General features: G+C 41.5%; 3 protein-coding genes and 1 long non-coding RNA gene across 8 annotated transcripts in view; 2 read left to right on the top strand and 2 right to left on the bottom strand.

Annotated features, from left to right (window-relative positions):
• The window catches only part of maf1b (MAF1 homolog, negative regulator of RNA polymerase III b), a 29,060-nt gene extending 27,903 nt beyond the window's left edge, over positions 1-1,157 (top strand). The window contains exon 8 of the mRNA XM_020087496.2: positions 27-1,157. Within this exon, the coding sequence (XP_019943055.1) occupies positions 27-51 (25 nt within the window). The 3' untranslated portion in view covers positions 52-1,157. The remainder of the gene's footprint in view (positions 1-26) is intronic.
• Positions 1,158-1,285: 128 nt separating this feature from the next.
• On the bottom strand, positions 1,286-8,923 carry arl8 (ADP-ribosylation factor-like 8). The gene is made up of 6 exons (XM_020087497.2): positions 8,470-8,923; positions 5,856-5,916; positions 5,624-5,771; positions 4,088-4,171; positions 3,788-3,939; positions 1,286-2,997 (listed from the first exon to the last, which is right to left on the bottom strand). The coding sequence occupies exons 1-6, from the start codon at positions 8,513-8,515 to the stop codon at positions 2,949-2,951; spliced, it is 540 nt and encodes a 179-aa protein (XP_019943056.1). The 5' UTR covers positions 8,516-8,923; the 3' UTR covers positions 1,286-2,948.
• Positions 8,924-9,497: 574 nt separating this feature from the next.
• nsun6 (NOP2/Sun RNA methyltransferase 6) lies at positions 9,498-15,384 on the top strand. Of its 5 annotated transcripts, none has more exons than XM_020087334.2 (12): positions 9,498-9,654; positions 10,337-10,434; positions 10,520-10,675; positions 10,782-10,879; positions 11,483-11,589; positions 11,788-11,941; positions 12,102-12,183; positions 12,302-12,421; positions 12,605-12,749; positions 12,840-12,985; positions 14,096-14,221; positions 14,304-15,384. In XM_020087334.2, the coding sequence occupies exons 2-12, from the start codon at positions 10,351-10,353 to the stop codon at positions 14,481-14,483; spliced, it is 1,398 nt and encodes a 465-aa protein (XP_019942893.2). In that variant the 5' UTR covers positions 9,498-9,654; positions 10,337-10,350; the 3' UTR covers positions 14,484-15,384. The 5 variants fall into 5 exon arrangements, with proteins under 5 accessions (XP_019942893.2, XP_019942895.2, XP_069369090.1 ...); XM_020087336.2 differs by having other exon boundaries at positions 9,499-9,654; positions 10,785-10,879; XM_069512989.1 differs by having other exon boundaries at positions 9,622-9,658.
• Positions 11,049-12,419, bottom strand: LOC138405307 (uncharacterized). The gene is made up of 3 exons (XR_011239024.1): positions 12,289-12,419; positions 11,678-11,934; positions 11,049-11,604 (listed from the first exon to the last, which is right to left on the bottom strand). It is a non-coding gene; the product is annotated as an uncharacterized lncRNA (long non-coding RNA).
• Positions 15,385-16,011: the final 627 nt, after the last annotated feature.

The raw sequence follows: 16,011 nt of genomic DNA, 5'->3' as shown, positions 1-16,011 counted from the left end.
CCTGTGTTTATCTTTTTCGATCTCAGGTGCCCCAGAGCGCTGTGCGTGTGAATGTTCCCAGATGACTCACCCCGGCCAAAGAATATTTGGTCCTCTCCCCCCCTCCATCACTCCATCCTACCATTTTTGTGTTTGTTTTGGGGATTTTTTGCTGCCTCTCCCAAAGCCGTGTTCACATTTTAGGTAACTGCATGTTTGAAGCCCTCTCTTTTGCTGGCAGTGAACCATGGACTATGAGATGGTGGACTTTTTTCTTTTTTAAAGGCCCCACGGTCCCCACAGTAACCTGTAGCTCCTTCATTCTTCTGTGTTTTATCCCGAAGCTCCAGGCCCAAGAAAAACATTTACACACACACAAGTGGGGCTCCTGCACACTCGCCATGTTTCCAAAGAGACCACTTCATGGACGTTTGAGAAGAAGGTCTTGTTTTATGGATATGTGGCCAAAGGCGTTTCTCGCAAATGATGTCAGAGGAGTCCAGGTAACACCAGCACCAACGAGAACTGACACAGATAAAAAGTTTCTAATATTCCAACCTGGGGTCCATTTAAAAATCCAGTTTGAGGTTGACTGAGCAGCTCATTTGTTGTTCCGCGTTTGCTAACTTGTGTGTTGCTTTTACGTGTGACAGTGACGTTACTGTGAGAACTCTTTAGCGTGAGAACTCGTTAGCACTGAGTTTGAAACACTTCTAACCATTATTGAATCTTATTACTGCAAACAGTCGTCAGTACGTGTTAGACAGGAGGGCTCGACCAAGGGAACTTTTCACACACTGCAGCTTAGAAAACATATCAGCTTTTGACAGATTTGTATAATTACCCAGTTTCATTTTGTCTTTCACCTTCATTCAGTATTTTTTAAATTCTCTTCCTGGTTGACCCTCAATTCTAAATGTCTTGTCTTGCCAGTTGTTTCTTTGCTCATTACCTCAATGCAAAGGCATCATTGAAAAGTGAATGTATAGTTCAGTTTAGCGAGAAAAATACAAAATCTTGATAGACAAAATGGCTGATGTTTTCGGCGTTATTTTTTAGAAATTGAGAAGTCCCGTTTGTCGTTATTTAAAATTGGGCCGGAGTTCTGTGTCTTTTCTTGACTGCTTTAGCTTTTTCTTGGCTGGTATCGATGTGAATAAACTGGTATTTGAATCAGATCTGACTGTTTCTTTACATAATTCCTGGATCTGCACTAACAGTCGATCTTACAAACCAAAGTGTGAGAACAACTTCTCCAGCAGCGGTAAAAACAACCAAAGGGAAAAAAACTACTCGGACTCTAAAGTTCCAAACAAACTTTTAATGAAAACAAAACTGAGATACAGTACATGACCCAGACGATACTCCACCACACTGACAGTATAAGATCTGTTCCCTTGCTTTGTGAGATCAAGGTAAATATTTCTGTAAACCTTAATGCTGCAGAGTCTGGGGGCTGCGCAGTTCACCCGTTTCCTGTTAATATAAAAATACTTTGTCTCACAACCATTGCTAAGATACTGTGGACACTCTGCGGTATTTCCAGACCAAGATCTTTTCAAGTTCTGTTTTGGTTCAACCATATGCACCTCCGCTCTTTTTGGCCACTATGGAACTTGGTTTCAAAGTGACACGTGCATAGATCTGTTAGCAACTTCATGGAATTCTTACACCGCCTCAAAAAGGAAAACATGGGATTAAAAAAAGCCAGCTGTCAGATTCATACACACACTTGCAACAGCTTAGTTAAGGCTGAGGATTGAAATATAACTATACGATGGCCAAGATACTGATTTCATATCGTCTTAATGCTACAAACCACTTGAGTGTAACAGCTTCTTTTAAATGTGTGGCACCTTTTTCGATGGCTGCTGATTTTGATGCATTTTTAGAGTATAACACACTTGAAGAGGACTACAGGCCAAAATGGCGGCAGAAAATAAAGAAAATGTTTATATTAGGATGCAGTGGATCAGCCACGCACACTAGAGGAGCACCAATGATTAATACAAAACATGTCGAGATGCCAACCTGCAGAGAGCAACTTAACAGCAGGCCATAAAAGCAAAGAATAAAATTAAATAAAAATCATTATACATCACTGATAAAAATGTTAAAATACTGTTATGAGAACAGAGCTTGGTACTTGCATTTGGAATCACATTTCAGCCATTTCAGGTTCTGCTCATTTAAATTAACAGCTGAAGTCATTTCCGTTTTGTTCCTCGGGTTAGATTGAGCACAAACGCTGCATGCCGAGACTTTGATTTGGCTTCATGACACAAGCACAGGCTCAACATGAATAAAAAGGGAGAGTTTGTACTTCAGCACGACACCAGTGTGGTCAAGTGTGAGGGTAACCACCATCAGTGTAGCTTATGAAACTGAAATTGCATGTAACAGATGTTGAGAACAAAAAAAAAATTAAATAATGACACTAAAGTGTAAGACACCCGATGAGCTCTGTGCAAAACTCGGTGCCACCGTCACCATCGAATGTGGTTCTACAATACTGCTTCTACTCCCTTTGTTTGTTCTGTTAACAGTGACCTGAACACGAACAAACTTCTATAGAGCAAAACAATAAAAGAGCTGCATCATATTTTCTAATCACTGTGACATTAATGGCTGAAATGATGTTGTAGTGTAACATGATATGTATGAAGTGTGAGTGTCCGGTGAAGCCCCTCCCCCCCTCGCACCTGGACATCCACCGATCTGAAGAAAACTCCTCCTCCTCCTCCTCCGTTAAAACCACCTCTCGCTCCACGACCAGGTCAGTTCATAGGTTCTGGTCACTGGTGTTTTATCAGTTGCGTTGTAACAGACGTGTCAGTACAGCCATACTGTGCGGTCCGCAGGTCAGAGTCCAAAGTTGTCATTAAAAAATAAAAATCGACTATACGCCAGCTGTTTCGCCACCGAGGGGGTGGTGCAGGTAGTGAGGCCGTCCATGGTTGAGGGAGGGGCTATCTGAGCCCGGCTCTGGAGGTCATCCACTCGAGACCTTGGCATAAACTGGAAAAACAAAGATGTTGGAAAATGTGAACAATGGATGAATTAGCGACACACACAGCAGAACTTCAAGATTTTACGTATCAGAGTTTCTGCAGGATTCTCCAGGTTCAATTTAGGACTTCAACAACTTTGACTTCACAAAAACTTTAAATAATTATTTCACAATTACATCTCAGCATGAAAGTACGATGGAAAATCAGTTGAGACGTTGGCCAAGATTTTTTGCAAAACTTCCCAATAGTGAAAAACAATAACTAAATAATTTACTTTATGAAACCTGGACTTAAAAACCTGCAGATTCTCCACACACATTTTTGTATGTGCTTTTTATTTTTATTACTCGGTATCAAGAAGAAAAGTTCCTGTGTCTTTCTGGTTAACACATATCCTCTTTTCTTAAACTACTGAAACACATGACACCTGAGCACTGTGTATTTTTAATTTGACACAAACACCACAGTCGTTTTCACACGGCTGCAACATGCCTCAGTATAAAAACGATTCTAGTCCACTGCTCTTACGGAGTAAAAATCAGTAGCCATGTATAAAACAAAACTAATCTATCCATCATCCTTGTGAGCCAAACTAATAACTATGTGTCTCCCTCTGAAGATGAATTAAAAACATCTGTACAGTTATTGACTCAAAGTCTGGCAGCTGGAAGGTTCAGATCATAAGAAGCTGATGGAACTTCATCTGTGGAATCCTTGAGTTAATTAAAATTCTGCTAACCCTGCACATACATCACTGTCGGCCATAGTTAAACACAAGATGCACAGATGTGTCTTACCCCTCTCCTGTAAGTGCACAGCAGGACTGTATGTGCCAGGGGTGGTCTTTGATGGAGCTCAGGGTGAGGTATTTGGAGATCTCCGCTGCAGACATGCAGTCCTTCATATCCTGCTTGTTGGCAAATATCAGCACAGCTGCTTTCCGCAGGTCCTGAGTGAGAGGACGGAGAACAATGAAACCATAACCTCCTGCTCTCCGACACCTCAACACAATGTAGCTGCGTGTGGGGGAAGGGTCGGGTCGGAAAAATAAATAGCCGTGACAAAAACGGAGCAGTTTTCTAAAAGGAGAGTTTTACCTCATGAGCCAACATCCTGTAGAGCTCCTCCTTCGAGATGGCCAGCCTCTCTCTGTCTGTGCTGTCCACCACCAGGATGATGAACTGGAGTGCAGGATGCAAAAACCACACTGAGTGACCTCACTTCAAAAAAACATTTACAGCAATGAAATGCAACACGGCGGGGGGGCAGTTCCAGGCCCAGAGCTTCACAATGGGCACTGATGACTGCTACGCTAACAGCTCGTTTAGAATGACAGAGAGCGGCCTCGCATGACAAAAGACCAAAGGCATGTTTGTGACGTGAGAGACCACGGCTCAGGAAGAAGACACTTTTTGCGTTGCGGGCAAATGAGTGGAAACGTGTTATCCAACATGAATGTGACCCAGATCACGACCGGGGACCGCTCCGCTCTGGACTGAAAGGGTGAACGCGGGCTACTATGGTAACGGCTGGGCTCCAAGTAACTCTAATAGGACGTCTTTTGTAATCAATGTTTCTAGTTTCTGGACCACTCGCTCGCAAATTCTACATTTATTCATTTCAAACATGCTTGAAGGTTATAAAAGTTTAATGTGTTAAATTCACATAAATCTGTAATTACACTGCATCAATCACTGCTGTTACATTATGACAACTAAAAAGGTCGAGGGTATTAAATAAAAGGTCAGAATGGAAGCAGATTTAAATTTCTGCTAGAAAATCAAGCCAGTAATTTTTTCTCCTAATCTGGTGGTTTTGTTTGTGGTGTCTGTTATTCTTTTTTATGTACATGGCTTTATTTATAGAATAAAACATGTTTTCATTATTGATTAATCTGGCAGCTATTTAAAAAACAATAAAAACAAGCTGACACAAAGAAATTTGCGATAAAATGTCAAAAAATAATCATGTGAGAAATTTTTTGGGGTTTTACTATCAATCAACTAATAACCATTACTCTGACATTTTCAGTTTTACACAACACAAAGAAACGCCTCAAATCCTCAGAATAAAAACCCTGGATCTGGAATAAGACAGAGGATTTTTTTTCTTGAAAAATTATAAAAATAAGAAATCGATCATCAGTAATTGACTAATTGTTTCACCTCTAGTTGAATCATTAAAGTGTTTTTCAGTGTGACAGAGCTGAGTTGAGTCTGGTCCTGTGTGGATAGAGTTCAACCTGTGAGATGTGACCTTCAAATGGCCGAATAAACTCTTGCTGAACATCCCGTGTCACATACAGGGTTTGTGTGTGAAACGACATTAGTAAGTAAGATGTGTTGCCCGAGAGACGAGAGAAAAAAAAATCAACTGGGTATAAGTTTCATCAAAAGACACATCTGCCACGACTAGTTCCTCGTCGCCCGCACACTTCTCCAAAACACCGTGCAGACGCTGACCCCAGCTTTACTTTTCAGACAGGCCCTTTGTGAAAGCCTGACCTCTGACTTGGGCGGCTCCTGCTGCCGTCTGTGCTCTGAACAAACACACCAGCTGCCACACTCAGGAAGAAACCGGCTGCTGGACAATGCTACAGTTCCCCTCGTCTACGACAAGCTTGTGTTTCTCACCTCTGTGTTGGAGTAGTAGGTGTTCCAGGAGGACCTGAGCGACTCCTGCCCTCCGATGTCCCACATCAGGAAGTGTGTGTTCTTCACCACTATTTCCTCCACGTTGCTTCCGATGGTGGGAGACGTGTGGACCACCTCGTTCATCAGACTTTGAGCAACAGAATCGTCGAGTTAGTTTTTGTTGGTTTAGATGCAGAAAACAAGGAGGAATTTGAACAGTCAAACTACTTACAATTGGTAGAGTATAGTGGTTTTCCCCGCGTTGTCTAGTCCAACAATTATCACTTTGTGCTCTGCAAAACAGAAACAGTGCGTCAACAAGTTAATTTTAAGACTTTTTATGGCTGTGACGTATGAAAATTAAATGAAGATTAGGTGAAACAGCAAAGGGGAGAATAACCGTCCTATCTCGAGAACCACAGACAGAAGCAGGAGGCATTCAAAGTCTTTCCCACAGCCAAGCCAAGCGTACTGAGATAAACTCTCACCCAGGTGTTTGTCGACTCACATATCAGTTCCATGTGTAGTTTTATTACAACATTTTAATATGTGTATCATTGACAAAGAACTACAACACACAGAGACATCACAAAATCTGCATGCCACCAAAACAAGTGTGTAAAAAACCACCCAACTGATTATAAAGAATGATGGAAGTAACATTAAATTAGCATTACACAATTACATTTACATATTGTTATGCATCCACGTTTTCTATGGGAAAACATTCTTCAAGTCTTCAATAGGACAATTATCAAGAACACACTCTTGTGAATTAGTTGTCTTCCTGTCAGTAACTATAAAAACAATATGGCACATAGAGAATGTAATAAAGTAAAATGCAATCAGATTTAAAATCTAACGTTCCTTTTCTTCCTTCTCCAAAACTTGCTAACCTGATTTTTCCAAGCTTCGCTGAACCTACAGTAAATTCTAGCTGTTCATGAAAGCAGCTAGCAGAGCTCCGAGGAGTGTGAAGCAGGCGAACACCACAGACTGAACGCAGAAGCAGGGGTGACACGTATGTGCGAAAATATCCCACTTAAGGGTTTTGACTTTTCTGGCCTGTCTGAGGCCTCTGGCTTTGACAGAGGAAGGAAGTCTGGTCAGAGGGCTTTGCAGTTGTGTCTGTCTTTGTGCACAATATTGGATGATACACGTCTATTGCTTCCTGAAAGAGGAGCTGCCCTGTGACGGTACTGACAACTCAACTCAAGCTTCATTATAAACTTTATACTATTCTCTTTACGATATGAAAAAACACAAACAACTAAATAGAACCAACATCCTGTCTGTTGGTCTGAAGAAAGAAAAAATTCTCCAGGACTGATCCCTTTATTCTAAAAATGTCTAATGTTACCAAAACAAAGCAGATGTTTGTGGATTTATTCTGCTGGATTACAAAAAAAAATCTCTTTTTAGTAATAAAAAGGACAATATTGAAAGCAGCAAAATGCAAATATAAAAGGGCTAAAAGAGACGATCTTTTACACAGGTTGTCTTTGTCCTCTACTGTAAAACAAGTCTTGAAAACTTTTTTTTTTTTTAATAGCACATGCAGCAAAACGATTTCAGACTAAAAGAAAACAAGAAACCTAAACTAAAGTACAATTATAGAACTGCCAGGACCGGGGCTTCTGGTTTGATTACATGTTTTAAGATACCAGGTTTATCCAACAACTTCACACCCGGGCTGTAATCCCTTTAAGAGAGTGAAACCTGACTCCTGGAACTGTGTAATCCCCCCCTCTGTCCCAGGGATGAGACAGGGACATAACGCTGGACAGAGTAATTAAAAGAAAGAGACTAATAAGTTCAGATGATAACAAAGATCTCTGAGTTAGAAGAGAACGTGAAAATGATCAATTATTAATCAGGCTGAAACTCAACCTGAAACAGACCTAAGTTCACTTCAGCCCCAAAACGCTTTTTTGTCTTTATTATCATTAAAAATAAAATTCACTTACTGAAAAAAAAACTATTGTTTTACCACCAGTGAGACATTTCATTAATACCTTCTATTGAATATCACATAAGATTAAAATTTCTTTAAAAACACAAACAAGACAGCCCCTGACTACCCTGCAGCTTGATAGAAGACAAACTAAAATTAATAATAATACTTTTGTATTATGTCACAGAATCATACACATTTAAGTTTGAGTGAAAGATAAACAAGTAATTCTGTTGTTTTAGGGTTAAATCTAAGACCTTTACAGATCTATGATATATGAATCTTAAACAAAGAGATAATTCATCAGATTTCAACTTATTTCCATCAGACACTAAGACTCACAACTAATGCACTTGAAACAAATAGATCACTTTTAAACACAATAATAGATTCAAATTCACGAATTCAATGCCTCACACATCAAACTTCAATCATTCAACACTGTGTAGAACCAGCAGTCCCTCACACACTCCTCTGTTTCTTCTCTGTGTGACTCAGTTAAACACGAAGCTGATGCTTGATCGACACGTTTCTTTCTAAATAGTTGCTCAGCTGAAACGCAGAGGTGTGGAACTTGCTCAGGGAGAGAAAACGACTGTTTACAGTAAACAAGCTTTTGTAGAAAGTCGATGGAAACAGATCGTTAAACAGTGTTTGTTCCTAGAAAACGACTTGGAGCACATTGACCTCTCGATGGACTCTGACAGTGATAACGTGGTGAACCAGTTGTTGGTGTAGTTGTGTTGATCTCTGGTTTTAACCAGTCACACGTTTCTCCTCTGTCTTGTTGTTGTGGCTTTAGCTGCTCACTTCAAGCTAACGTGCTAGCGGCTCTCGTTATCCCGGGTTGAGCAGCTAGCGCTGGAGGTTAATGAGTCGTAACAACACCCACCTTGGTTGCAGAAGAAGCTCCACAGTTTGGCGAATATGAGGCCCATGGTTTTAGGTTGTGTGTCCGCCCTGAAGCAAAGCAGAGGCGGCGGCGGCAGCAGCAGCAGCACCGAGCCTCCTCTCAGCTCCGCACCGCACGATCCGTGGCTGGGCTGCGGCTAGCGGCTAACATTAGCTGGATGCTCTCTTGTCCGCACAACACCTCGCCGACCGTCTCAGCGCGGACTCCATGCGGCTCGGCAACAAACTAAAACCCCCCGGACCGAGGCGGGGATCGAACAGTGTGAGGTGGCACAGGAGCGGTCAGCTGTTATTGATTGTTTCAACGTGTCGCTGGATCCTCCATTAACGCCACAGACGCTGCTCCGTGTTGACTCTGCCTCGCTCGGCTTCGACTGCCCGTCAGCTCCTGGAGGTGCTGCGGTGAAAAACGCAATCCACGGCTATTTCGATTTCTCTTCCGGTTACGTCATGACGTGTTTTTTTAAAAACGTATTTTTCTTTGACGTCGCAAAAGAATCCTTCTTTTACGTCCCCTGTTAAATAATATACTTGTATACTTACTGCAGTTATAATTATTACAGTCAATATTATATGTATATAAATACATATATATTTACTATAAAATAATAAAATCTTAAACCACTGACTTTACCTGCAGCAGCTAACCTAGAGATGTTTAAATCTCTGGAAATAAAATAAAAAATATAACTCTTGTCTGCAGTTTGAATAACCCCATAATGACACTTTCCTTATTAGTTTAGCTAAATCCTACGTTTTCTGATAGACTGGGGTCATTGTAAAAAAAAAAAAAAAAAGAATGTCTACAAACAATTATTTCCACCGTGTCTATTAAAAAATCTGAAGGATAACATGTGAACAAAAAGCTCCTATAACAAAAGGAGAAATTATATAAATCTAAGAGAAGCTTGGGCCTGAAGCCAAAATAATAATAATAAAAAAAATAAAGTCTATTTGCATATTAGAATAAAAGTTTAAATATGATCAATCTATGACTGTATAAACTGAATTTTGTATTAAATTATTATTGGTGGGTTTTATTTGCTCTAAAGCAAAATATTCAAATAAACTTCTACCAACTTTACGAGCCAACTGGTGTCATGTGACCAGACTGTTGTCATGTGACGTATGCGGAAGTAGCAGCACCGGCCATGAGCAGCTAAACGTGAGTATGTGAAGTGTTGAAGATGTAATTCTGTAATTGAACTCAGAACAGGTCGTCAGTCATCGAGTCCGCCTCGATAATATAAATGTAAGAATAAATAAGAAACACGTGTTGGTGGGAGGAGCGTGACAAAGATATGAGCGATCTGTTCAACAGACACTAATTATGTGAAGACATTACTGAGGAAAAGATTTTCATCCATGTCCACAGATTGACTCTGTCATTTCAAACCTGACATTTGTTTTATTTAATTCAGAGTTAAAAAGAAACATAAAGAGAAGCATTAAGTATAGAATGTACGTGAAATCATGCAAAATGAAGATTAGCTCTTTATTTATTGATTTATCTATTTTCTCATTTTCTGTGCTTTTTAATAGTTTTTAACTGCGTCCATTAAATTCCCGCTTATTTTAATACATATTTATCGAGGTATTTGTATGTAATTACTCTGTTATTATTCATTTCTATCTTTGTATACAGATATATATCGAACCATGAACCAATGCCACATACCAGAGCCTACTCAGTTTTATGTTTTGTGTATTTTTTTTAAGACAAAAGAAAATAAATAAATTGGCTGACATAGGAGTGACTGTGCCTTGATGGGTCTGTCTCTTCAGTTCATCCCAGTTTATTTGCTTGTCTGTTACTGACTGAATGTTTTTCTTTGAACTGATTGAAGAGTTTGGTCGAGAGATGGACAAAATGTCAGTTTCTACAAGAATTTCTCTGAAGCCTGAAGTGGTCGAACATCTACAGAGCATCTTCCTGAACGCGGAGGTTAGAATTCATGTGTGTTTCTTAGAAGTGATCATCATTTCTTCGGCTCTTTTCCTTCATTTCATTTTGTCTCTGTTGTGTTCAGGTGTTGGCTGCAGTGGGTCATCAGGAGGCCGAGAGTCGTTTCCACAGGCTGCTCACATGTCTCACACACCCGCCTTCCTACACATGTGTTCGGGTCAGCACTCATCTCGCCTCCCTGGAGGAGATCAGACACAAGTTAGGGGAAGAGCTGAAAAAGGTGAGTCTTCTTCTCTCGCAGTGGAATTAAATGAGTGGACGCTGGAGGCTGTGATCAGTAGAGACGTGATCATTTATAATCCATCACTCATGTGTTGTTATTGAAGCAGCAGATGTGCAGCTCATCAGCAGAGGACGTCTCCCTTCAGATCGTCCCTCACCCGAGAATTCCAGATGTGCTGCTGCTTCCTGTCGATGGCCCAAGGTAATCATACCTTGGAAGGCTGAAACAGGGTCACACTCATCTGCTCTGTGGAGTAATCACTTGTCCTTAAATTAGAATGTCTGTCCAACCACAGTGCTGATGTCACATAAAGCCAAACCCACGTGGAATTACATGGAATGACTACAGAAAAAATTATAAACACAAATGATTTTTGAATTACTTTAGTTTTTTTGATTTAATTAAATTTTTAAGTCCATATCTCAGGTACATGGTTAAAATAAAAATTCTTACATATAACTTCACCCTTTTTTCAGTTTAATTTTGAACATTGTACTTTAAAAGTCTTTAAAACTGGCTGTAGAACGAGGGCTGTTGTTTGATTCATTGTTCCTCTTGTTGCTTAAGATAGTTTTTATGACTCTGGCAGAATGAACTTGGAACCAGTCAGACAGGAATCAAACAAAGGAAAGGAAAAGTATAAAAAGGATGTGAATATTTACCCATTTGTACCAATATATTATGTCATATGATCTCCAGTTTCCATCCCTGCTGTGTGTGAAGACGTCTGTAATCTGTCACAGTTTGAAGATTTCCTGCGAGAGTGGTCCAGCGTGTGACCTCACTTTCCTCTCATGTTCTTAGGCCCGTGAAGCAGCTCAGCTCAGAGGTGGTGGTCGGCGCTCAGTGCGGCAACGCTGTGCTGCGAGGGGCTCATGTGTTCACCCCGGGGATCCTCGCCAGCCCCAAGTGTAAGAGACAAAGGCCTACGTCATAAGAGGTTGTGTGTGTTGAGTTCACAGTTTGTCAGTGAACAACACAGTCCTTTTATGTTTTTACCTCAGTGTGGTTGTGTAACACGAGATCTTAATCTCGTGTTAATTTCCCTCCGGGGATGAATAAAGTACTCTATCTATCTATCTATCTGCCTGTGATGTTTTTGCTGACAGACATGAAGGCTGGAGATGTGGTTTCTGTCCTCTCGGACTTGGAGGGAAGGTGCACCCGAGGAGCCACGAGCTTCCAGGGGAAGAGGGTGTTTGTGGGAAATGGAGTCGCTGAACTGGACCGCTCCAGCATCTTCTGCGCAGATAAACCTGCAAAGTGAGTAGAATTAGTTTAAATGTAAATTTATGACTCGGCAAACAATGTCAAACGCACCTCTGATGTCTACCAGTCTCCCCCTGGTCAAACAGCTGGGATGAGTGTGTGGTTTGAAATTGAAAAACAAAAATAATTCAGTCTCTGTTTTCTGTGTTTTTAGAGGTGTTGGTGTTCGGATGGTGGAACCTCTTTACCAGAGTCCTTCGTTTGATGGTGTTCTTCCCAACCTGGCGTTCCTACAGGTGTTTATTCTATTCAAATCTACATGACAGTATTTAGACACATGAGCTATCCTGTTTCTGTCAGCATGCTGAGTAGTTCATTTGATAAATGCTAATGTCACTCACTCGGCGTCTGCAGAACCTCCCCTCTGTGGTTGTGGGACACGTGCTTGGGCCTCGTCCTGGAGAACGTATCCTGGATATGTGCGCCGCGCCTGGAGGGAAGACCTGCCACATCGCTGCCATCATGGGGGATCAGGCACGACTTTTATTCATGTACAGTCTGCTGCAGTTGTTTGCTGCTCTAGGGATCAGCGTTAATATTCAGAGGTTTTAAGGTTTTCCTCTGTAACTCTCTGAGAATCTAGTCTACACAAAGAACATGTAGTATCACATCTGTAGAATAAATAAATAAAAGTCTAAGAATCTGTGTCTCACGCAGGGCGAGGTCGTGGCCTTGGACCGGATCCGAAATAAGATCGACAGAATTCATCAAAATGCCCAAATGTTGCATTTGCGCAGCATCAAAGCTTTTTGCTTCAACAGCACTCAGGCTGTGAACAGTGAGCCGGCGCACGACACCGGAGGTAGAGAGCTGCCTTTGGTTTGATTTCTCTGTTTATTGATCCCAGCCACCCAGCAGACAGGTTACACCTCTGTTTCTGTTCACATTGCAGGACCTCCCTTCCCTCCTGAGAGTTTTGACCGGGTTCTGTTGGACGCTCCCTGCAGCAGCCTCGGACAGCGGCCCAACATGGCGTCCACCTGGAGCCTCAAGGAGATTTGTTCGTACCAGCCTCTGCAGCGCAAGTTGTTTCACGCTGTAGGTTTCACTGCGCGCAGATTCAACACTTCTGAAATGTTTAACCTCTGTTTGCAACCAGTGTCACATCATATTGATAATAACCCACTTTGGTCAATAGGTGGCAGCATCTGGCTGTACTTAATCTACAGTTAGACTCACAATTTAAAAGGAAAATCTACCTCAAAATGAAATGCTGTCTTTTAATGGAAACAAAACTTTAACCCTGAGTTACACATTATGTTTGAAAAATGACCGAGGAGCAGCTTTGACCTCAGAAAGAAACGAGTTGGAGAAGCAGATCCCTAACATACTGTTTGACGACATCTTTAGAAATGGTTAATTACACATTAATGTAGTTTCAGAGGAAAGCACACAGTTTCTGGTTGAAGCGTGACTTGTGGATGGATTACACAACACAACCTGACAAACTGGAATTATTGGACAAGTAAATCTGCAATAATGCTTCTGCAGTAAAACGTTTGGCCACTTGAGAGCAGCAGAAACAAAGTGTGGACAGAAGATCTTTCACATGATGAACCTGTTGCTTTGCAGTTACTCATCAAGAACATCAAGAACTTTAGCAACGTCTTCATTTCAGATGAATTTAAGGTCAATATTCACTATTGTTCAGCAGCTAGTTGCAAACTGTTGTATGGTAGAGCACTAACCAGCTGCAATGTGCCAACTACTGCCCCCTGAGGCTGGAAGGCAGAATACACCCAGCAGGTACTTTATAGTTGGGGTAGTACTTCTTGGTTTATAAGAGAAGAAGAGTTGGTGGATGAACGTTTGACATCAGTAAAAGTACAAATAAATTGTACAAAATGTACTCAAGTATAAGTGCCACAGTAACTGTTCTACTTGACTAAAGAATAACTAAGTTCCTGCTTTTGAACATACTGGAAGTATTAAAAATAAAACTACTTGCAGAGTGTAGCCTGTGCAGTAATACAATATTCTACAACATCACTTTTACTCCATTGTGAAATGGTGTAAAAGTGAAATATAGCTGTTAAAGAGCAGATCACAGCTGCATCTCCGAGCTTTCAGAAAATGAGACCAGTGCACAGTGGCTATTTAGAGGTAATGACAAAAACAATGTGTGTGTGTGTGTGTGTGTGTTTGCAGGCAGTGCGGTTGTTAAAGACAGGCGGGGTTTTGGTGTACAGCACCTGCACAGTGACTCTAGCAGAGAATGAGGAGCAGGTCGCCTGGGCCCTCAAGACCTTTCCCTGCCTCACGCTTCAGCCACAGGTAAAAGTGTTTTGCATGGACTCACAAATTCACCCAGAGATTTGAAGGAAACTTCACCCACTGTATGCTCTCCTCTTGACAGGAACCTCATATTGGTGCAGAAGGCATGTTGGGAGCCGGCCTGCCACCTGAGCAGCTACGCCTCCTCCAGAGGTTCAGTCCTGAGCTGTTCTGGGACCAGACGAAGACGACGGCTCCTCTCCCAGCCAGAGCTGACAGGGACACTATCGGCTTCTTTATTGCCAAGTGCCTGAAAAACTGACCGGAGGGCATAATGTTTTCTCTCCCAGCCCTCGTGTGGGACTGCAGACGGGAACAATGGTGTTTATATTATGACACACTGTGTGCTTTGACGCGCCCGTGTTGACAGAGACGCTCGCTGCGCTGTTTACAGCATCTGCCTCCAAACAGCTGCTCTCTGAAACTGCGGGCCATATAGGGATAAGCTTTATAAACACCGAGGGCAGGGGAGAGAGAGAGAGAGAGAGGGAGGGTGGAGGAGGGGTGAGGGGCACGTGGGGATGGAGCCTGAATGAGTATTGGCAAATGCGGCAGTGCTGGCGTTGCTATGACAACAGTGACGACACAGCTGCCATGGCGACAGTGGATTCAGTGGATGTGAGAGCGCGGATCAGGAAGTAGCGTGCAGAAGGAGGTCATCAGAGGTATTAACAATTTAGTGTCTTTCAGCAGAAGTGGAGACGAGCGGGACGTCTAATTACAACTTCTGCTGCAGAAAGAAATGACGTGTAACCCCGACTGAATATTAGATGAGGATCTAATTTTTCACTATAAAAATTCAATTGAAGTAAGTTTTTCTGTCCCATGAAGTTGATCGTACTGTGGATACACGGATGGAATGTTAGAATTTATAAGCACCATATGAAGTTTGGACACTTCACAGGTGGAATAAGTACAAATTTAAATATACAAGTAAAAGTCCTGGATTTGTAATACTACTTCAGCAAAAGAGGAAAAGTACAATCAGCAAAATGTTGCTAAAATTTGAACAGAAGTACAGTTTTAAGTGTACTTCATTACTTTGTCTTGACTGTAAGCAGCTGTATTATAAAAGGACATTTGAAGTTATTATGAATGGTAACATTTCTCCCGTCTCCTACGATGTTATACTTTATACTATTAAACTATTTATACAATTAAAACCGTGTTTTACTTTATTACCATGATCTGTTTACATCAAATACTGTATATAAAGATGGACAACACATCTCCACATAAACAATTGAACATAAACCAGTGTGACACCTTGTATGACAGAAACCCTGTTTGAGAAAATAGTTTTTGATGTGTACGTTTTGTTTTCTTATATATCCCATCCATTAACCTGGAGGAGGCTGGATTTACAACCTATACTGCAGCCAGCCACCAGGAGGCGATTAAGAGGCTTTGGCTTCACTTGTGGGGAGCTGTCACATCTTTATATACAGTCAAAGGGTTATACATTAACGTCCAGTGTCACAGGACGAGTATCGATTAACACAATTATTTACATAACTACCACAGAGCTATAAATCCTTTTATGACACGTTTATGTGCTGCATACGAACGTGAGAGGGACTTAAAGTGTTACCACTCATTTATTCAGTGCTAAATGAATTGTGTCCATAAAGTGTGAACAGTGATATTTATGGATTGGAGCCTGCAGTGCAGTGCACACACACACACACACACACATCTGGCCCAGTCGTCTGTCATGCAGCATTTTTAAAGTGACCTCAGCTCAGTCCCTCTCCCTGAGAGTTCCATCAGACTCATCGGTCCGGCCTCAC

The sequence above is a fragment of the Paralichthys olivaceus genome, chromosome 17 (assembly GCF_024713975.1).
Source record: "Paralichthys olivaceus isolate ysfri-2021 chromosome 17, ASM2471397v2, whole genome shotgun sequence".
Lineage (NCBI taxonomy): Eukaryota > Metazoa > Chordata > Actinopteri > Pleuronectiformes > Paralichthyidae > Paralichthys > Paralichthys olivaceus.
This window is presented reverse-complemented; position numbering and strand designations above follow the sequence as displayed.